Source organism: Plectropomus leopardus, chromosome 2 (genome assembly GCF_008729295.1).
Source record: "Plectropomus leopardus isolate mb chromosome 2, YSFRI_Pleo_2.0, whole genome shotgun sequence".
Classification (NCBI taxonomy): Eukaryota; Metazoa; Chordata; class Actinopteri; order Perciformes; family Serranidae; genus Plectropomus; species Plectropomus leopardus.
Window position 1 is genome coordinate 13,411,847 of NC_056464.1, and position 18,319 is coordinate 13,430,165.

Below are 18,319 nucleotides of genomic sequence, written 5' to 3' on the forward strand. Positions count from 1 at the left end.
ATATTTCCATACGCTTTTTCTCATTCCGCAGCCCCCCATTTATTAAAGATCGAGAAGATAGGCTGGAAATGAATTGTGGTTTAAATGTCTGTATAAGGCCATTTGAAGCACCTTTTCTCGCTATGCTTAATGCGGCTCGGTCAGTGACTGGGTCATTTGTTGTGTGATTGAGGGTGCTCTTACAGTAATTGGGAGAAAAAGTGCAAGGAAGAAGAGAGTACAGTTTTCTTTGATGGAGAGAAATGTAAAAAGCGGTGGATCTGCGGTAAAACATAGAAAATGAGTGCAGTAGAAGATGTAGAAGAATTATGCAACGAATTTGAGGCTTTTTGTCTTCAAGACGTTTTCCACTTCTGATTGCACTCTTTTTCTGTAAACTAAACACTCAGACTTACACTAATAAAAGGATGTGCATGAACACTGTGTTATATTAACCCCCTTTAGATTTTAAAGGGATCCAGTAATGATGGGATAGACTCTTCTGGAGGACCATTAAATTATTCACCTCCACTTCTTTGAAATGAATAGGAGCCAATAAATAACTCATTTTGCCAAGTGCAGGAGTGTCAAACGCGCCTCACTAGGAGAGCCGATTGTATTTAGAACTCCAAACTGACTGAGGAGAGGAGAGAGGAGGAAATCATAGCCCATTGTGTTGCGCCCTGAAAAAACAGTAAGCTAGTGCAGCTCGATTAGCATCTGAATATGTACGGATTAAATTAGCATGATGAGCGTGGCCATACGGGGAGCGTGTCTGCAGCCGCTCAAAGCCTCCGAGTGGCTAAGGGCGATGGCGAGTGACAGGAAGAAGGAATAGGGAGATGCTGGGGGGTCTGAAAAAAGGGAGCCCACCCCTGGACAAGAGAATTATTAAATGCCCACAAATGGCCCTGGGTGGGCTTTACCTTAAAAGGGTGTGCACCAAGGCTAAAAGAGGGGTTTGGAGATCCTAAGGCAGCTCCTGACAGGGGGGCCCTGGTTACTTGGAGGAACCAAAGAGCGAGCAGTAGGGGGTTGTCATACAGGGCCCACCACTGGCCTTGGGTGGCACACATAATGGCACCGTCTTTTATTTCAAAGGCCGTAATCATAAAAGTCAAGGGAAGTTGGCAGCGGTTACCTGCTGATATTTTGCTCGTTATTTCAGTCACTGGTACACTAACAAGGTTGATTTGACACGAATAAAAGATAAAAGCTGGGATAAAAATGATTATTATGAGGGCTCAGTGACAGATGTGTTGACGGGGGTGAACTACTAACTATACATTGTACTGTTCTCTGCTTGGCTCTGGTTGCCTGCTGTGTTGAGTTGGTGTTTTACTGTATTTTGATGAGAGCTGTTCCGTTGGTGGGCCCCCAACAAAAAAAAAAAATCTTTTTGACATTCAAACTAGCAATTGTTGCCAGGCTAACAAACACCATCGAGCTTGGCTAACTTGCCACGTGTTCATTTGTCTTGCATCAATAATGTCATCTGCTCTTTTGTCCAGTTTTGACACTCTTTCTTCTGTTTCTTACCCACTCACTTGAGACAAAACATTAAGCTCAACCCCCCCCACTTCTGCTGTTTGAGTCTGTGCACTGTATGCTAACCTATCCTAGCATAGCCTAATCGCTTTCCCTCCATTTGTCGGCAGCACTGACAAATCTCCTATTTGCTCCTGTGTGGTATTAAGAGGCCTGTTATTTCCACAGCCGCACATCCCTCATTCTAAATGGACAGCTTCTCTCAGCACAATGCTAAATTGGTCAATTAAAGCGGCAGTGGGATTGAATTAAGCTCCAGCCTCTGATCTCGCTAAAAAGGAGGGGTCCGGGCTGGAAACGATCACTTAAAGCATGCACCTGACAAACGAGCGGCCCTAATTGATCCAAATGAATCCACGTCAGGGTTTGATGGAATCGTATATGGGCTGCATCTCAGAGCTCAAGAGTTAAAGCCTTCATTTTTCACGCAGATGAGGGGAAGGGCTGCTGGCATTTTACACAGGGGTTAAAACACACTCGTGAGCTCGTCGAGAGCTCATAGCAGTTCAGACACACGCGCAAATTCACACCTGGCAAATGCGGTTGAATACAAATCAGCCTGTATGTTAAGCACCCGCTCTTTTTATTGTTATGGATCCAGACTTGCTTACCTTGACTGTATTAAATGTAGTATTTTATTATATTTTCCCAATAAACCATATGCTCCCACAAACCGTGATAGCTAAATGAGTCACACAGAAAAAAACCCTGTATGCTTTGTAATAAAATGAAACAATTTTATTTGTGAGCTCATAACGGTTACATTAGATAATGCCGCGCACATAAATGAGATACCAAGTAGCGTAGTATGTCTCTGGGGCTGAAAGAGGACCAATAACATGAAGCTGTGTTGATAAACTGCATACTTGAACCTGTCTGGCTCTCCTCCGCAGGTCCCCTTAGATGTGACACACAGACACACACACACACACACACACACACACACACACACACACACACTCATACACACACACAGTCACTTCCCAACTTGCAACCTAACGTTTCCTCCCTCTCCCGTGAGACTCCCATGCAGAGCCCCGCGGGCTACACTCCCCCCCTCCCTATTTTCTCCCCCCTCTCTCTCCCACGATACCTGGCGTCTAAACCTCTCTGAGGGAAATCCACCTGCTTTTGATCTCTCCCTCTCTCCTTCCCTCTCTTCTTTTTCCCATCTTTCCCTTTCAGCCTGTCTGTCTGCACCTCGCCTCGGCTAAAGCAGGTGAATTTAAAATGGTGGAGCGCTCTTAGCCCCACGGATGAAAGAGAGCTTTAGACAAAGAACGAGGGGGGGGGGGGGGCTTTTTAAAATGAGGAGGCGGCGAATGAAAGGGATAGATAGAGTGAGAGCGGCAGAGACGGAGTGACAGAAAGAAAGGCTCAGGGCTGAATGGATGGAGAGAGGGATGCAGCAGAGGTATGGAAAGAGGGAGAAGAGTGGGGGAAATATATGCAGAGTAGGCCGATTGGGAGGAAGATCATTGGACATACAGAAGCGACGGGCAGTTACAAGCGAGCGGAGAGTGATGAATGAGGGAAGTGAGGGGGAGAAAGAGGTTAAGACAGTTGATAGATAGGACTGAAGGTGAGAGGAAGAAAAGAGGATTCCAGACAGGGTGGGAAAAATCCAAACTTGACATTGGCTGATAAATAGCCACGAGACGGTGAAAGGAAGGAAGTCTGAGAAAAAAATTGCGAGTAAAGATTTAAAAAACAAAGACTACAGTAGGACAGGTATCGACATTTTAATAGATCCTTCTGTATCACAGTCAGTACCGTTTTTCCCTAAATACTTCCTTTGCCCTTCTTTTTAATCCTCCCCATACTCTTTATATGTAAACACCTGCTTGTGCTGTGAAAAGCTGGTGACAAAGTAGACAAAGAACGAGTGGAGAGGTTGAGATTTCAATATGAAATTGCTCATCTTAACTCTGATCAGGTCCAAAAAAGTCCAGTCCAGCCCTACATGAAAGCGCACAGTGTCTTAAGCTCGAAGCTTGACCCGAGCCAGATCCACGGCAGCAGTTTTGGGCCAGTCTGATTAAAAACCTGACTTTGCACTGTAAAAACAGGCCTATATCGTGTTACCTTTTATATATTATCAAATAAATATGACAGAGCTCTAATTCAAACACCCCCAAAAGTCCACTTTATATTCCCTGAGACTGGCTCAACCCTTTGAAACCAGAGCAAATTGGCTTGATTTCTTTCAAAAACATGGGCAGAAGGCAAAAAGTAACAACAGAAGAAATGATCCAAAAATTAGCAAGAAATTTGTTAAACATACAAGAAAATTACCTGAAAAATTGCAAAAAAACCCCCAAACAAACAAAAAAAAAATTGAAGAAGTAAAAAAAAACAAGGAAATTACCTGTAAAAAGTGCTTAAAATATTCTAATAATTTTGAATATGTAGTTGTGATAAGTATAGTTTTTCCAGACAGTTTTTTTATGAATAATTTTCTAAATCTATTAATTTCTTGTGGTTTATGGAACATTGCTTATCGAGCTGCTCATTTAATTTTTTCACAGCAATTTCTTTCAGGGTTTATAGGTTTAAATATTTGTGAAAGGCATCTGAAAAGAAACCAAAGCAATCCCTTATGTCGGTGCACTCACATACGGAGGAGATGACATTGGAACAGATTTAATAAAATATAATGACCTCTTCTAACCAGTTTATTAGTTTGGTTAACACATACAGTACAAGATATTACTGGTTTAAAGTCAGTAACTCTTTTTTAATAAATTTTACAGCATGACACCACCACCATTCTGTCTTGCTTTTTGCTGTCATGCTTTGTCAAATGAAGCATTGACGCAGTAAGATAAATAATTTAGACTTGGAAAGCAGGTGACCCTGCTAACTTCCTAACCGTCTCCTCTCATCTGTCTCTGTTTTAGCTGCCTCTCCTGTGTAAACGGCTCGTTCCCATGCCACTGGTGCAAGTACCGCCACATGTGCACCCAGAATGCCAACGACTGCTCTTTCCAGGAGGGACGCGTCAACATCTCTGAGGTAAGAGTCGTGCTGAGGACAGTTTCATATTGCTTTAATTTGACAACATTCTTATAGCCCTGATTCAATTTCATGGGTATTCCCCTTGATGTAAGTGTGGGATAAATTCAAAATGTAGCTCAAGAGATTTGATTTTTTTATATAGTTTTGCTGAATGTAATTTTAAAACAAAAGATTTGAGCACGTCTGCAATAGCTCCTCTTGATATAACCTCTTTTTCTCACATATAGTGTGGCAGATCATGCAATGAAAGCCTTTTCTCCCACATGCAATCTCAAATTTTAGCAACATAGGCACAAATTGCACTCAGCCGCACACGCACCTTTACCCTCACACCTTCTGTGGCTTTCGCCTCAGGGTTTCCTCACATCACCCCGCTGTGTGTGTCTGCTGTCTGTATGTGTAATAGCAGCTCTTGGCACAGTGACAACAGCTTGTGTACTGTGCAGCAATAATTCTGTCGTGGCCCATAAGGCCATAAGCAGGCCGGGATGAATGACTGTCTATGGAAATACTGCCTTGTTCTTACATAGCCAAATGCTGCATTAGCATAAAAGCTAATATCAATCGTGCAGAGTGGCGGCCACAGCGGGCAACATGCGAGGCATAACAAGTGTTTGTCAACTGCTGGAGTGTATACGAGGATATTAGTGATGGACACACAGCCATGCAATGTTTTCATTGTGTTTTTTCTTTCGCTCTCTCTTCATAAACACCAGACACAGGCTTGCATATATTAAGAGGCACAGAAAAAATGCACATCTTCTCAATAGACTTATGTATGTAAATCCACTGCACTCCCAGGTGACTGACAGTCATGCCTGTTCTTTATCTAACTGATGCCTCGCACACATAAAAGCACAAATACACACACGCGTACACACAACCCCATGCTATCTCCTTGTGTTTGTGGTCTGACTCTCTGCGTTATCTCTATGCAGATTAAATCCCCCCTCCTTGTTGGCCAGCCTGAATCACCGGCCTTTATTAATTGGTCAACCTTTATCCAATTACTTTCCTCTTTATCTCTTCTCTCAACCGGAGCTGTGTAGAATCCCAAACACTAGCATGCTAAGTCACAGCCGCCATGCCCATCCAAAACAACACACGGGCCCAGCCTTCACGCCTCACGGAGCTAATGTTAGCGGATTAGTGCGCCCATCTGCAAGACATGGGGAGAGCGCTGGCTAGCACACTCTGAGCTGAGAGGGGCCAGAGGGGCAACGGATGGATAAACAGGAAAGGCCTGCAGTGACGAAAGGAAAATCGAAGGAAAGCAGGATGCACAAGTAAACATAAAAACTACATGGTGATATTGATAAACGACAAGAGAAGAGGACTTTTTGATATCAGATAGTGGAAGGTCTGTCCACATGCTGATAAGTTACAGTTTCTGAGGCACGATGATGTAAAAATGTGCTTTTGGTGCAGTATGTTTTGAGTTAGAAGCTTGGTTAAAACCAGGAAGAACAAAAACAGCAGGACAAAGGGAGGGAGAGAAATGGATAAAGGAGACATGGAGATTGAGAGAGTGGAAGAGTGAGAGAGGCAGCAGGGAGTGAGAAGGGACAGACAGTCCGGCTGACAGTGGCATGTGGACAGAGAGACCTCTCCTGTCACCTCGTCTGCCCAAGAAACCACCGACCACATGCTCCAGTAGAAAATCCATCATCTGCACTGTCACACACACGCACACACAGACACACACGGACACACAGCTACTATACTTTGTGTCTTTCATGCACAAAAGTGTAAACATTTTGACAGTGACAAGCACGCGCGCACACACACATACACAGAGTCATTCATCATCCTTCTCCTAGCTGCCATATCCATTAGTTGCGCTCTCAATGCCCCAACAAGTACAGCTCTTCCTGTAGGCTAGACTTATCCTTCTCCTCTAACATCTCTCTCCCTCTCTGCACCCCATCCTTCACCACTTTGATGCTCATTCACCCCATTTATTTCTCATCCTTCTTCTTCACCTTGTGTGTGGATTATATATAGTTAAAGAAGGGAGAAGGAGGACAGAAATGTGCCTCTCTGCCTTAATACCTTATGGTTTTGCCTCTTTATCTGCTGGTAGAGTGGGAATGGGTTGGCATGCCATCAGGGACGTGTGTGTGTGTGTGTGTGTGTGTGTGTGTGTGTGTGTGTGTGTGTGTGTGTGTGTGTGTGTGTGTGTGTGTGTGTGTGTGCGTGCACGTGCGTGCGTGTGCATGCGTGTGTGTGCTCACACCCTTAATTTAGACCTCAAACGATCCTTTTTGCCGTGCTGTAGCTTAACTCTGAATACAAATAGCAGTGTTTAACATAAGAGTGAAATGGTCTCTCCTGATAGCCGACACTCACTCAGACCTTTGCTGCTCCCTGCTGCAAAAGAACACAGTAGACAGGATTAAATAAGACTCATGTTCAGACCGCGATCAAAGGCCAGATAGAAGTTTTCACACAGGGTTGAGAGGTGGCTGCTCCTCACGTCTGGCTGTGTGGTCTGAGCAGTGTTGTGTTGTGCAGACGGGAGAGCAAAGAGAAAATATTGGACCAGCTGGTCTGAGTCCTCATGTATTGGGACCAAGACCAAAGTTAAAGGGATAGTTTGGATTTTTTTAAAGTGGGGTTATATGGGGTTCTTATCCATATTCAGTGTATTACATACATTAGATGTCAGTCAGCACACTCTCGGTTTGAAGAAGCAAGCTGAAGTCTAGTCTGGAAGCCTAGCAACGTACTACTTTGGAGGAGTCATCAACAACACATATTTTTAGCCACCTCAAAAAAAAAAAAAGTCATCGCTTCAAGTGGATGCTATGTTGAGTGTATTTTCACTACTTAACCTTTCTGTCAGACAGTCTGTTCAAACAGAGAAGCTGTTAACAGCTCCATTTCCCCATCTATGCTCATGTCAAAGCCACCAGACTCCATCGAGAGAAACAGTCATTTTAGCTCACTGAACACAGGAGTCGCTCGTCTGCCGCTACCTTGATTATTTAGTTAGTTTGTGTTATTGTGTGACTTTGGTGAATCCAAAGTAACCTTTTCAAATACACAATAACACAAACAAACTAACTGTTTGAAGCATGAGTAGACCAGCAGCTCCTGTGTTCAGCAATGTTTAATCACTATTTTTCTCAGTGAAATGTGGCTTTGAAGAGAATGATTTAATAGCTTTATTTTCAATTTCGATATAATAGCTTTATTTTTGTTTTTTTTAAGGTGGGACTTTTTTTAGGTGGCTAAAAGTATTTTTTTGCTCACCCCTCCACGGCAATAGATTCTCCAATCTGGCTGACTGACATCTTCTGTTTCTATATACTGTCAGCAGATACCACCCCATTTTAAAAAAATTGGATCTATCTCTTAAACAGCTGAACTTTGCATTTGTGAAGTTTCCTTTTTTATACTAAGATGATCAACTCTCTCTCTTCCATTTCTTTACTACCTTGAAAAATTAAAACCTTAAATATGAATAGTTATAACTATACTATAATAATAAAAATCAGTAAACACCAGTGTCCTCATTCTGAATATAAAACATGTGACAGTTGAACATCAAATGTTCCTCCGCTTTATTCTTCATTTTTTCCTCTTCAAATGTTTTCAGTCTCATCTCCGTCGGTATCTGAATCTTGTGTTACCATGGCAACCCAGAGGATCGGTGTGTTACCGACAAGGACTTTTTTCTTTTTTTTTTCCCCCTCCCTGCTTTATTTTCTGTTCTCCCTCTCGCACAACCAGTGCAGCCTCATCCATCTTTAATTTGTTTGACCAACTTACATCATATCGAATATGTTTCGTTAGGCAACAAAAAAAAGTCGGTTAAAAGAAATAAAATCCAACAAAAAATGTATTAAACAAGCCAACCAAGGAGTGAAAGTATTGTCTGTTTTTGTGAACAGACTGTGTCAAGATAGAGAGGAAATAGAGGGAAAGAAATGGGTAGACAGAGGAAGCGGGGAGGAAATAAATATAATGAGTGACATTTGCAAATCAAATATGCATGAATCAACAATGCCTCCAATGGCACAACAAACAAATTCTCGAATTAAGGAGCGACCGGGCGTAAAATTGCAGGAGAGGAGTAAGAGTTACTTTATAATAAAAACAAAAAAAGCTGGTGAGAGAGGAAGACGGAAAGCATGTCCTCTTGCTGTGTTGTTCCTTTATTCATGTAGTATATCTGCTCCTCTCATCCTCTGTTTTCTTTTCTTTTTCAAGGAACTTGCTTGATTGCCATTTTCATCCTATTTTTCTCCACTTCTTTCTCTTCCTGCTCTCCCTCCTTTCTCCTTGCACACCCCTGAAGAGAAAATGCTATTCTGAGCCAAAGCCTTGATGAGTGCCAGGCAAGGTTCGGGGTGGTTGGGCTCAGCTATGTTAAGACATGCTTACGTGTTTGTTTTGCTGCAGAGCAAAGGCTCAGTCTCACTCGAGCAATCAAGGCAGCGGTTCACTTGATTGAGATTTGTGGGTACAGCGCCTTCCTTAACTCCTTGGCTGTCACATTTCCCAATTTTATTTCTCTCTTTCTCTGCTCCACTCTTTTATTCGTCATTTTGAGTTTCAACTTAACATACAACAGACGTACTTTTAAACAGTGCTGGTATTGTTTAGGTTGGGTTTAGGGCAGAACTGAGGAAAAATCTGTGATGATTTGTATGATTTGATGATTTTGTAAGTGATGGGCATCACTTACAAAATCTAAAAAAATCTTCCAAATTTGGTTGAGTGGTTTAGATTTACTTCCAAACTTCACTTTCTGTCAGGATGCAGCCATTATAAACAGTATGATGCCTTGCAATTCATTTTTGATGTAATCCAGATGGCATGTTGTGTCTTTACATCTATTAAGTCACAGTAGCTTTCTCATCAGTTGGGGGTTTTCCATTGGTACTCTTGGCCATACCAAATCAAACAATACTGTTTTGATTTGCATCAGGTTTGCACCAGAGATAGACCATTTCTGCCCGACCGCCTTCAAGCGGGTTGAGGTGTCATCAGATGGGCTTCTTTATCATTCAGGAATGATTACTATGAAACTATAACAACAGCCTGGCTACCGACAACAGTTGCAAAGTGCTATAGTAAAGCGCTAAGCAAGGCACTGCTTTTATATGTCATCCACTTAAGAAAAACGTATCATCAATTAGGTCCCACCTGCTGGGCTGAGCTGATGCCAGGGCCCCAGGAAGTGTGCTGGGCTTTGAAGCCAGTTGTTGTAATAGCCAAAAACTGGAATTACAACTCCTGAGTCTGTCACGTGATGCCATTGGGCCCAAAAAGACTTTCTCCCACAGACTTACATTGGGCAAAAGATGTCTGTAAATCAATGGATGCATTTTTTGAGCATCACAATCCCTACAAAATGATTAATTTTACTTCATGCACCTTCATAGGAAAAACAAGGTCCTGCTTCCAACGCTAGGTCTCTTAATACACCCACGAGTTAAACCAAGTCAGGCCTAGTCACCACATGTGTATGCAAAAGGGCTAAGTGTCTTCCACTTCTGTGCACTGTGGAATGTGCAGCTCCTGTGATGAATTTTTCACTCTTTTACAAAATCAACACCTTCCACTCCTTGACCTCCTCCTGTCCCTTCTTTGCATGCATCTTTCTCTTCCTCCTACCTGTGTGGTTGTGTGCATGAAACCTTTTAAAGAAATAGTTTTACATTTGGGGAAATACACATATTTGCTTTCCTGTCCAGGGTCATGGATATGATGTGTTAATTAGTGAGCTTCAGAGGCATGTAAAGGTGGATTTTTATACCTTGAACAGACCCAGGTAACAGTTTCCTCCTGTCTACAGTCTTTGTGCTAAACTAAACCTACAGGTCTCTTGCTGTAGCTTCATATTCACCCCACAGATATGAAAGTGGTATCAGCCTTCTTATCTAACTTTTTGGCAAGAAAGCAAATAATGTTGGACTATGCCTTTCTTAATACACTGAAAATGAATACAAACTGAAGGCACGCAGTACAGAGAAGCATGTGCGCGATCAAAGTGTGACTGCAGTTGTGCTCACGTATTCACACATAAGCTCTGCTGTCTGTTGCCAATTACACAGATGTAATGTTAGCATATGACGCATCATCCCTAGACGCTGCGTTAATAAGAGAGACTCGATATAGGCTGCACTTGGAGCAAAGCATAACAATACACATGAATATATTTTCTCAAGTGCTGTCTCTCTCTCACACCCTTAACCAAGCACATACACTTATAGCACACAGCCTACCCACACATTCTTAAACAGTCACAGAAACACATGCTCACTCTCTGCCTTTCTCCTCCCGTCACACACACACACATACACAGACATTCGCACAGACTTACATATGCACACACATGCGCGCACACATACACATGCACAAAAGCACGCACACACACTCTCCATGGCTGAAAGGGTTATTTGTGATGGAGGTGTGAAGGCCCTAGACCGTGACATTCTGGCACACTGTGTTTACCCTGGCTGGTACTCAGACACTGAGCAGAACATACACACACACACACACACACACACACACACACACACACACACACACTCCAAAAGAAGGACATCCCACAGACTGTAGGGCCAAGGCCGCTTGAGGGGCCTCGCTGTGTGCATGGATATACGTGTGTGTTTGCCCATACTGCTTTAGCGTGTGTGTGACTGTCACTGGTTCTTATCAGGACGAAGCACAACCAGCAGCACGGGGCCGCAGGGGGCATGTGGAGGAGGGGGGAGGTTGGTGAGGGGGAGTGGTTGAATAATATCCATCCTTTCCTTTTTCCACTCTTCCTTCTCTTCTTCCTGGTGTCTTTATCAGTTACCAATATCTCCTTTTCTCATCCTACCCCCTCTCCTCTTCCTACGCCATGGCTTCACCCAGATCATGTTTGGGTAGGTCTGTCGCCTTTTTCTGCCCACTGTCACAATCTGCAGACTCCACTCTCGTCCATCTGGCCCTCCCTCCTCCACCATCTCTCAGTAACTCAGTAATTTTTAGTCCTTTTCATCTCACTCATGGTTCATGCGGATCCTTAAAAAGTCTCAAAAGGTATTGAATTCATTAATCTAAAAATAAGGCCTAAATTTGTGCTAAAATTTCTTTAACCAATCTTTCAAAATTCTTGAAAATGCTTAGACATCGGAAGTATGATTTTCTTTCTTTTTTATATATGTTATTTAACAAATGCCCTGTGCATTAACTGCACCAATTTATTAAATTTGTTTTGCTACAATAAAAAAAAGTGGCATTAGAAAAAAGTCTTTAAAAGTCTTAAATCTAACTTGCCTTCAGCTAAAGGAACCCTGGTCTTACTAGCAAAGTGCAAATCAGTTAGCTCTTAGCTGGACACACATGTGTTTCTGCCTGATATTAAGAGAGTTTGTGCCCCAAGCCATATTTAATAAAAAATAAACAATGCTGGAAGAGGGAACATATGAATGAGAAAATGGGTGGAGGTAGGATGCAGTATCTCTCAGGCAGTTCTCTGAAACAATGCGGTCTTTCCTGTGCTTCATTTGTTATATAAAGACAAACCAAAGATGGACAGAGGTGCTGTAATTGAGACCAGATGTAAACAGAGATAGAAGAGAAGGAAGAAAAAGTCAAGGAAGAAACAAAGAGAAGGGCAGGGAGGCGAGGAGAGAAGTCTGGCAGTAACAAGCTGCAGATTACATTCAGAGTGACGCAGTTTATTTTCCAAATGCAACCCTCGGTTGAAGGGAGAGAGAAGGAGAAATTGAAGGAACATGTAGAGGAAGTGGAGGCGACAGGGTGAAGTAACCACATGCTTTCTTTGCCAGATGGATCTTAGTGGGGCCGGGATCGCCCAGCGTTTAACCCTTGGTTTGGTTGCAGCAGAGCTCCCGTAGCTGTTCAGACTGCTTCTGACAATCCTCCCCGTTTTCGTAGGCTTTCTCAGGAAACTTTTCCAAGAGTCAATAATCATGTTTCCACCTCGGGGAAATCAGAGTGAGATTGTATCAGGTGTTTTGGCAAACTCTCTTGTACAATCCTCTAATTTGTTAATGGAGAACAATGAGGTGAATTGAGGGAGTGTTTTTTTTTAGTCGTGGTAATGTAATTCAGCCCCTCAGTCACGCTGTACTCCTGCGTGTGTGCTTCCCACACGATCATACTGTTTGTATCACGGAGCGGAAATCGCAGGAGAGATGTGGATTTTGTCCCTAGATGCAGTTGTCGTGCACATACACACACAGATGTGTTTGCAGGCTAACACACATGCACAGTCTGTCACATATGCATGCAGCTGTTTCATCTCTCTTTCTCTCGCTGGCTATTTTTAGCCTCATCGTCCCACAGCTTATCTTCCTTTTTTCCCCCTCTCCTCCAGCTCTTCCTTGTGTTTTTTCAGAAGCTTTCCTTAAAATTCCCTCTCTTACTGTTGAAACCTCTTCACATTGTGCATCAATTCCTCCCCAACAGAAGGCAGGGAGGGTGGGTCGCCCTGGCTGGGAGACACTGTGGAGAGAGCAGTCTGTTATACCCTAAGAAGAGTGCTTAGTGGACAACTACACAAGGACGGCAGAGTTATATTTATGGGAGAGGGTGGAGTTTAGAAAATGCAGCTTGCTTTACATTTATGCAGATTTGAAGGACACTTTTTTGGTTTAATTGGTCAAAGAGTGTTAATCCTTAAATGACATTGAGAAAATATGAAGCAGTTGAGCTTAGTGCTGGCAAACTTAAAGGACCAGTGCGTAAGTTTTAGGGGGATATGTTGGAAGAAATGGAAATATGATACAATTGTTACATTTTTATGTTAAAAATCACCTAAAAATAAGATTTTTTTTGTTTTCCTTAACTTAGAGTAAGTTGTTTATATCTACTATATCTATATGGCCTGTAGTTTATAGAGATCGACATGTTGCACTGCCATGTTTCTACAGTAGCCCAGAACGGACAAACCAAACACTGGCTTCAGATATGGCCATTCTCATATTTGCGACGGCCACTCTAGTAAGATACCCAACTGCGATGAGCGGCACCAGAATTGCACTTTTTGTAACGAGACACTGCTTTCAGTGTTCTAGTGTTTTAGTTCAGTGTTTCTAGCGGTTTACATCAACGGATCCTCCTGACCATCTGGATCTTTAGTTGATGGAGAAAAAAGGTGACTTCACATTAGCATGAAACGACGCTGTAACGGTTTAATTTAACACTAACTGCTAAAGACAACATCAACACTTCCAGCCAGAGACATGCCAGGTGCTTCAAAATAAAAGCACCATTGCTGCTGCTTTGATCTATTTAATTATAACAGTACTTTAATTTTATTATGACAGCAGCTACTTGATTTATTTTTTTGTAGTTCATGTAAAAATTTTGTGTTTTAGTCATCTATAGTAGTTTAGAGGAGATTTCAAAATATGGACATATCTATATGGTCTATAGTGATATAGCTAAAAAATAATGCGATATTTTATTGTAACCATATCGCACAGCCTTACATGAGCTTGATGAATTAGCTAACAAGAAACAAATATTCACACAAATGCACGTGCACAGGAATATGATGACATGATAGATGCATTATGCACTAGGCCCATGCACAAGTCAAATGTTTGTGTCTGTGCACGCTTGTGTGTGTGTGTGTGTGTGTGTGTGTGTGTGTGTGTGTGTGTGTGTGTCAATGTGTCAGTGACAGGTCTCTGCGGTTTAATTATTCAGGCTGTATTAAATCTTCATTTCCGCAGCCCTCACAGTCAGCCCAGCTAATGGTGAACACAGATGAATATTGCATTCTCACCATCAACCCTCGTGTGTGTCAGAGAGAGGAAGAGATAAATGCAGCGTCACTGAGAGAAAGAGATGATGGCAGTTGGAGACAAATGAATAACACTGCAAAGTGAGTAGAAGGAAAAACAAACTCGGAAGTGCAGGCAGAGCTGAGGAGAGTGAGTGTGATTGAGAAACAGGGACCGCCTGCTGGGATGGAAAGGCTGGAGAGAAAGAGAGAGGGGGAGAAAAAAAAAACCTGTAGCGTGCTGCGCCATCCAATCTCACAAGAGCAGCTAACTGTCTCTGTTGTGTGGAGCTTTTCACAGTGTTGTTTCAGCAAAGTGGTCTGCACTGATTTTTATTCTATCCTCCATTTAACTGACACAATTGCCCTCCTGCGGAAACCCAAGATGGCCAGAGACATACAAGCTTTGGTGACATGGAGATGGACCCGGGTGCCAGTAGAGCGTTCAGTATCACTAAGTTTTTGAGTATGTATTTAGTGCCTTAAAGACCAGAAAATGGGCTAATTTTCCCCACCACATAAAGATTTCACATTATTTTCAAATACAAAGCACCTCACAGATCCAGAAAAAAAGTAATTTTTAATTTCTTAGGTGCTATTTTCCCTCCGGTGGCTGACAGCATAATTGTTCCCATAGACGACACACCGAAGCTGAGGCGTTCACTTGCTTTTTCTCTGCCAAACTGAGTTAAAGATGAAAATGGGCAAAAGCGATGAATTATATGGTGTCGCTGTGGAGAAAAAAAAGCTGGCAGTAGCAAGAGTTTTATTCACTGGTATTGTGTTACACAACTTGTTCTTTGAGTAAATTGTGACACATAATTTTATGCTGCTAATTTATGTATCATAGCTTTGCTGAGGCACATCCAGCCAAAGTAGGTTGTTTAGTAACAGGCAGCTACTGAAAAAGACTGGGAAGTGTGAATAAGGCAATATGCTCTCAGCACAGTGGGATAGACTGTGGCTCAGGTCATGTTTGTGACCTGGTGAAACGGAAACTTCTGTTCTGTTTGTTTTCTTAGTGGCACAAATCTGTGTTTTTGTGCTTGTTCATCTGGTTGCTTTTTCTGAAGGAATACTGCAGATAAATAGTTAACTATGTCTAACTAGCTACATAAAAAAATGACTGTCTGCACATTGTTGAATTGCAAATTGTCAGTAAATGTTTCCACTCTTGAAGACAAATATTTTAAAACATGGGGATTAAAAAAAAGTAAATTGTGTACCAATAATTGCAGAGAGTTGATTGTCAAGCAAATTGGCATACTAAATGCGAGTTTGGACCATAGACTTATGGAAATAATGGAATTTGCTGCCATGATGTCAGTCATTGGTTTGTGGACTCCTGTTTTGAAGCCTCGGGTCATATTTTGATGGTTTGGATTGGGTGCATCTGACTCATAGATGGTAGCCACGCTTCGCAGGCAGCCTGTCTCTCAAGTGGCCATGCCCTCGGTTATGCATGACTTAAAGCCTTAACAAAAATTAAACGGGGGAGTTACCAGACTGTAAACAAGTTCATTTCTGCTGTGGAATTGGACATGTTGTGCCTGAGAGCTCTCATCGTAGAGCAGGCGCCCGTCTACAAAGGCTATGTACTTAATGCAGCAGCTGCAGGTTCGATTCCAACCTCAGCCATTTGCTGCATGTCATTCCCTCTCTCTTCCCCTTTTATGCTATAACTGCCCTGTCAATGATGGGCAAAAAAAGGGGGGCATTTTAACATGGGTGTCTTTGGGAAGTGGGAATTGACTCGCTCTCAGAGCCAGCCTCTAGTGGACATTAGATGAACTGCAGTTTTTAGCGCTTCTGATTTGGCTTCATATGTCAGCCCCAGAGGTTGCTGGTTGCTTTAGAGCATTTTGTTCTGTATGTCCACCTCTTTTTGATGACAACAGAAAAAAGACAGTTTTAGTGTACTTTAGTGCTGAAATACTGTGTGCCAAGAACAGCCATCGGCAGCAGACAGGAGAGCGAATCTACCTCTGAAATCAAGGTCTTGTCTTTGAAAAGCTAAAAAGCACAAGGTTTGATCGCTGCTGACATATCTGGGTTAGAATGATAACCGGGTGCCAGGAGTCCCCCCACCCCCCCTTTCCACCCTACTCTATGAAAATCCATGAGGAGAAAAAAAAAGAAGACACTCTGAAAAAACATTCACACATTTCCTGCTTTTTATTGTTTTATAGCGTACTGTGGCGTCTATGTCGAGGGGATAAAGTGTGTAGGTTTGGCAGCTTGCTTGTAAGGATAAGGGATTAGGAGATGAAATCAACATGTATGTGCGCCTGGGTGGTACATCAAAGCACAGACTGTGAGAGTGTATGTGTGTATATGAGGAACATATATGTAGGTAGATTCAGGCAAGCTCCTGCTCTGTGAGACTTTGATAATCCAAGCTGAATAACATTCATGTCACACGTTCCCCTGCATCTCGCTTTAATTCAAACTCTTTCTGTGCTGCCTCATTCCTCTGCACTCACGCACTTTTCTCATTTACTCCTCATCTCTCTCTCTCTCCCCCTCTCCCTCTCCCTCTATCCATTTCTTCTTCACTGCATCACCACTCTGCGAAGGAAACGAAGGACGTGGGCGGACAATCTCACAGTCCCTTTCAAGGTTCAAAGTCCCTTTTCTTCCTTCGCTTCCCTCGCTCCTGCACTGTTCTACATGTTGCTGCCTTATTAAGTTGTTTCACTCACTCTCTCTCTCTTTCTCCCTCTCATCCACTCCGTCTCCCTCCCTCCCAACAGTAAGTGTCTGGTTGGTCACAGAACATCTCTCTGGTTTCTGCCTGCTAATGAGCCTGCCTCAACTTTGTGTGCACACACTGTACACGCACACTTTGTCACACACACATACGTACATGCTTTCATGAATGTTCCTCACCCTGCAGCCTGTGTAGGATAATTAATATATATATATATGTATATGTGTGTACAATATTTTGCAGATTTTAACCTATATTTTACATAAAGACACGCCTACATGCACTCCTTTTAATCTCTATTAACAGTGATTTAATGGGTAGGCTTTTTTTGTCTTGTTCCTCTCATCCCTGTGGCTGGTACTTGTCCAAAGAAGTGCGCACATACACACAAATACACACTGAAGCAAACATGTGGCTGCTGGCCAGCTGGTACATGGCAGAGGAGGGAAATAGGGAATATGCAGTCCTAGCTTTGACATTTTGATGTATGACTTGCCTTGACATGATATTACATGGTTTATATTAATTAAGGACTGATTTGTAGCAGACTATGCTGATATGGTTGAACACTTTCGCACAATAAAACTTCCCATATAGTGTCCTTTACTGCAATGTATGTTATTATTATTATTATTATTTTAAAAGGATGCTTCCAATCTAAAAATTTCATAGCTCTATGACATGTTGAAATGGTTTTTCAGCTTAAAAACAGCTAAGTTATTAAAAAATATTAAAACGCTCAATTAGATTGAACAAGCATAGACTCTTGAACTGTAAAACCGTTTACCCTATAAACGTGCTGTGAAAGCATTTCTAAAAAAAACATTTCCACCTCCATTATCTTTGAAGTATTTTACAATGGATGTCTATTTTATGGCAACCCACAAACAACCCAAATAACACCAAACCACTGATCTGTGGGATCTCTTTTGTCAACAATGGTGTCACATTAAGTAGCATTTGAAGTTTTTCACAGTATTTCACCACACTCTGAATGAGACTGATTTTTTCCTCTTCTCTGAAGTATATATTTATACTGTTCATGACTTAAGAACAAGTTGGAAAAAAAGGTCTTGCCAAAATAATCTTTCAGAGTTTTGGGAAGTTTTTTGTCATCTGTGAAACAGATTGCTTTAAAAAAAAAAAAGTTTTACTAGGTGAATTTTGTATTGGTCAGGATCATTTTTCTTAGTGTTTGTTGTATTATTTATTTTGGCTACTATAGGCTGGAGTGCACAATTGTGGTGTGTTATTAATAGGATTAAAAGCATTCATGTTTCTTTCAGGTGAGTTGCATGTTCTCTATG

The 18,319-nt window shown here is 42.1% G+C and overlaps 1 protein-coding gene across 4 annotated transcripts in view; it reads left to right on the forward strand.

Annotated features, from left to right (window-relative positions):
* LOC121954181 (plexin-A1-like) overlaps positions 1-18,319 on the forward strand; it is a 230,490-nt gene that overhangs the window by 133,960 nt on the left and 78,211 nt on the right. For all 4 annotated transcript variants that reach the window (XM_042501521.1, XM_042501533.1, XM_042501523.1 and 1 more), the window contains exon 9: positions 4,428-4,542. In XM_042501521.1, the coding sequence (XP_042357455.1) occupies positions 4,428-4,542 (115 nt within the window). The remainder of the gene's footprint in view (positions 1-4,427; positions 4,543-18,319) is intronic.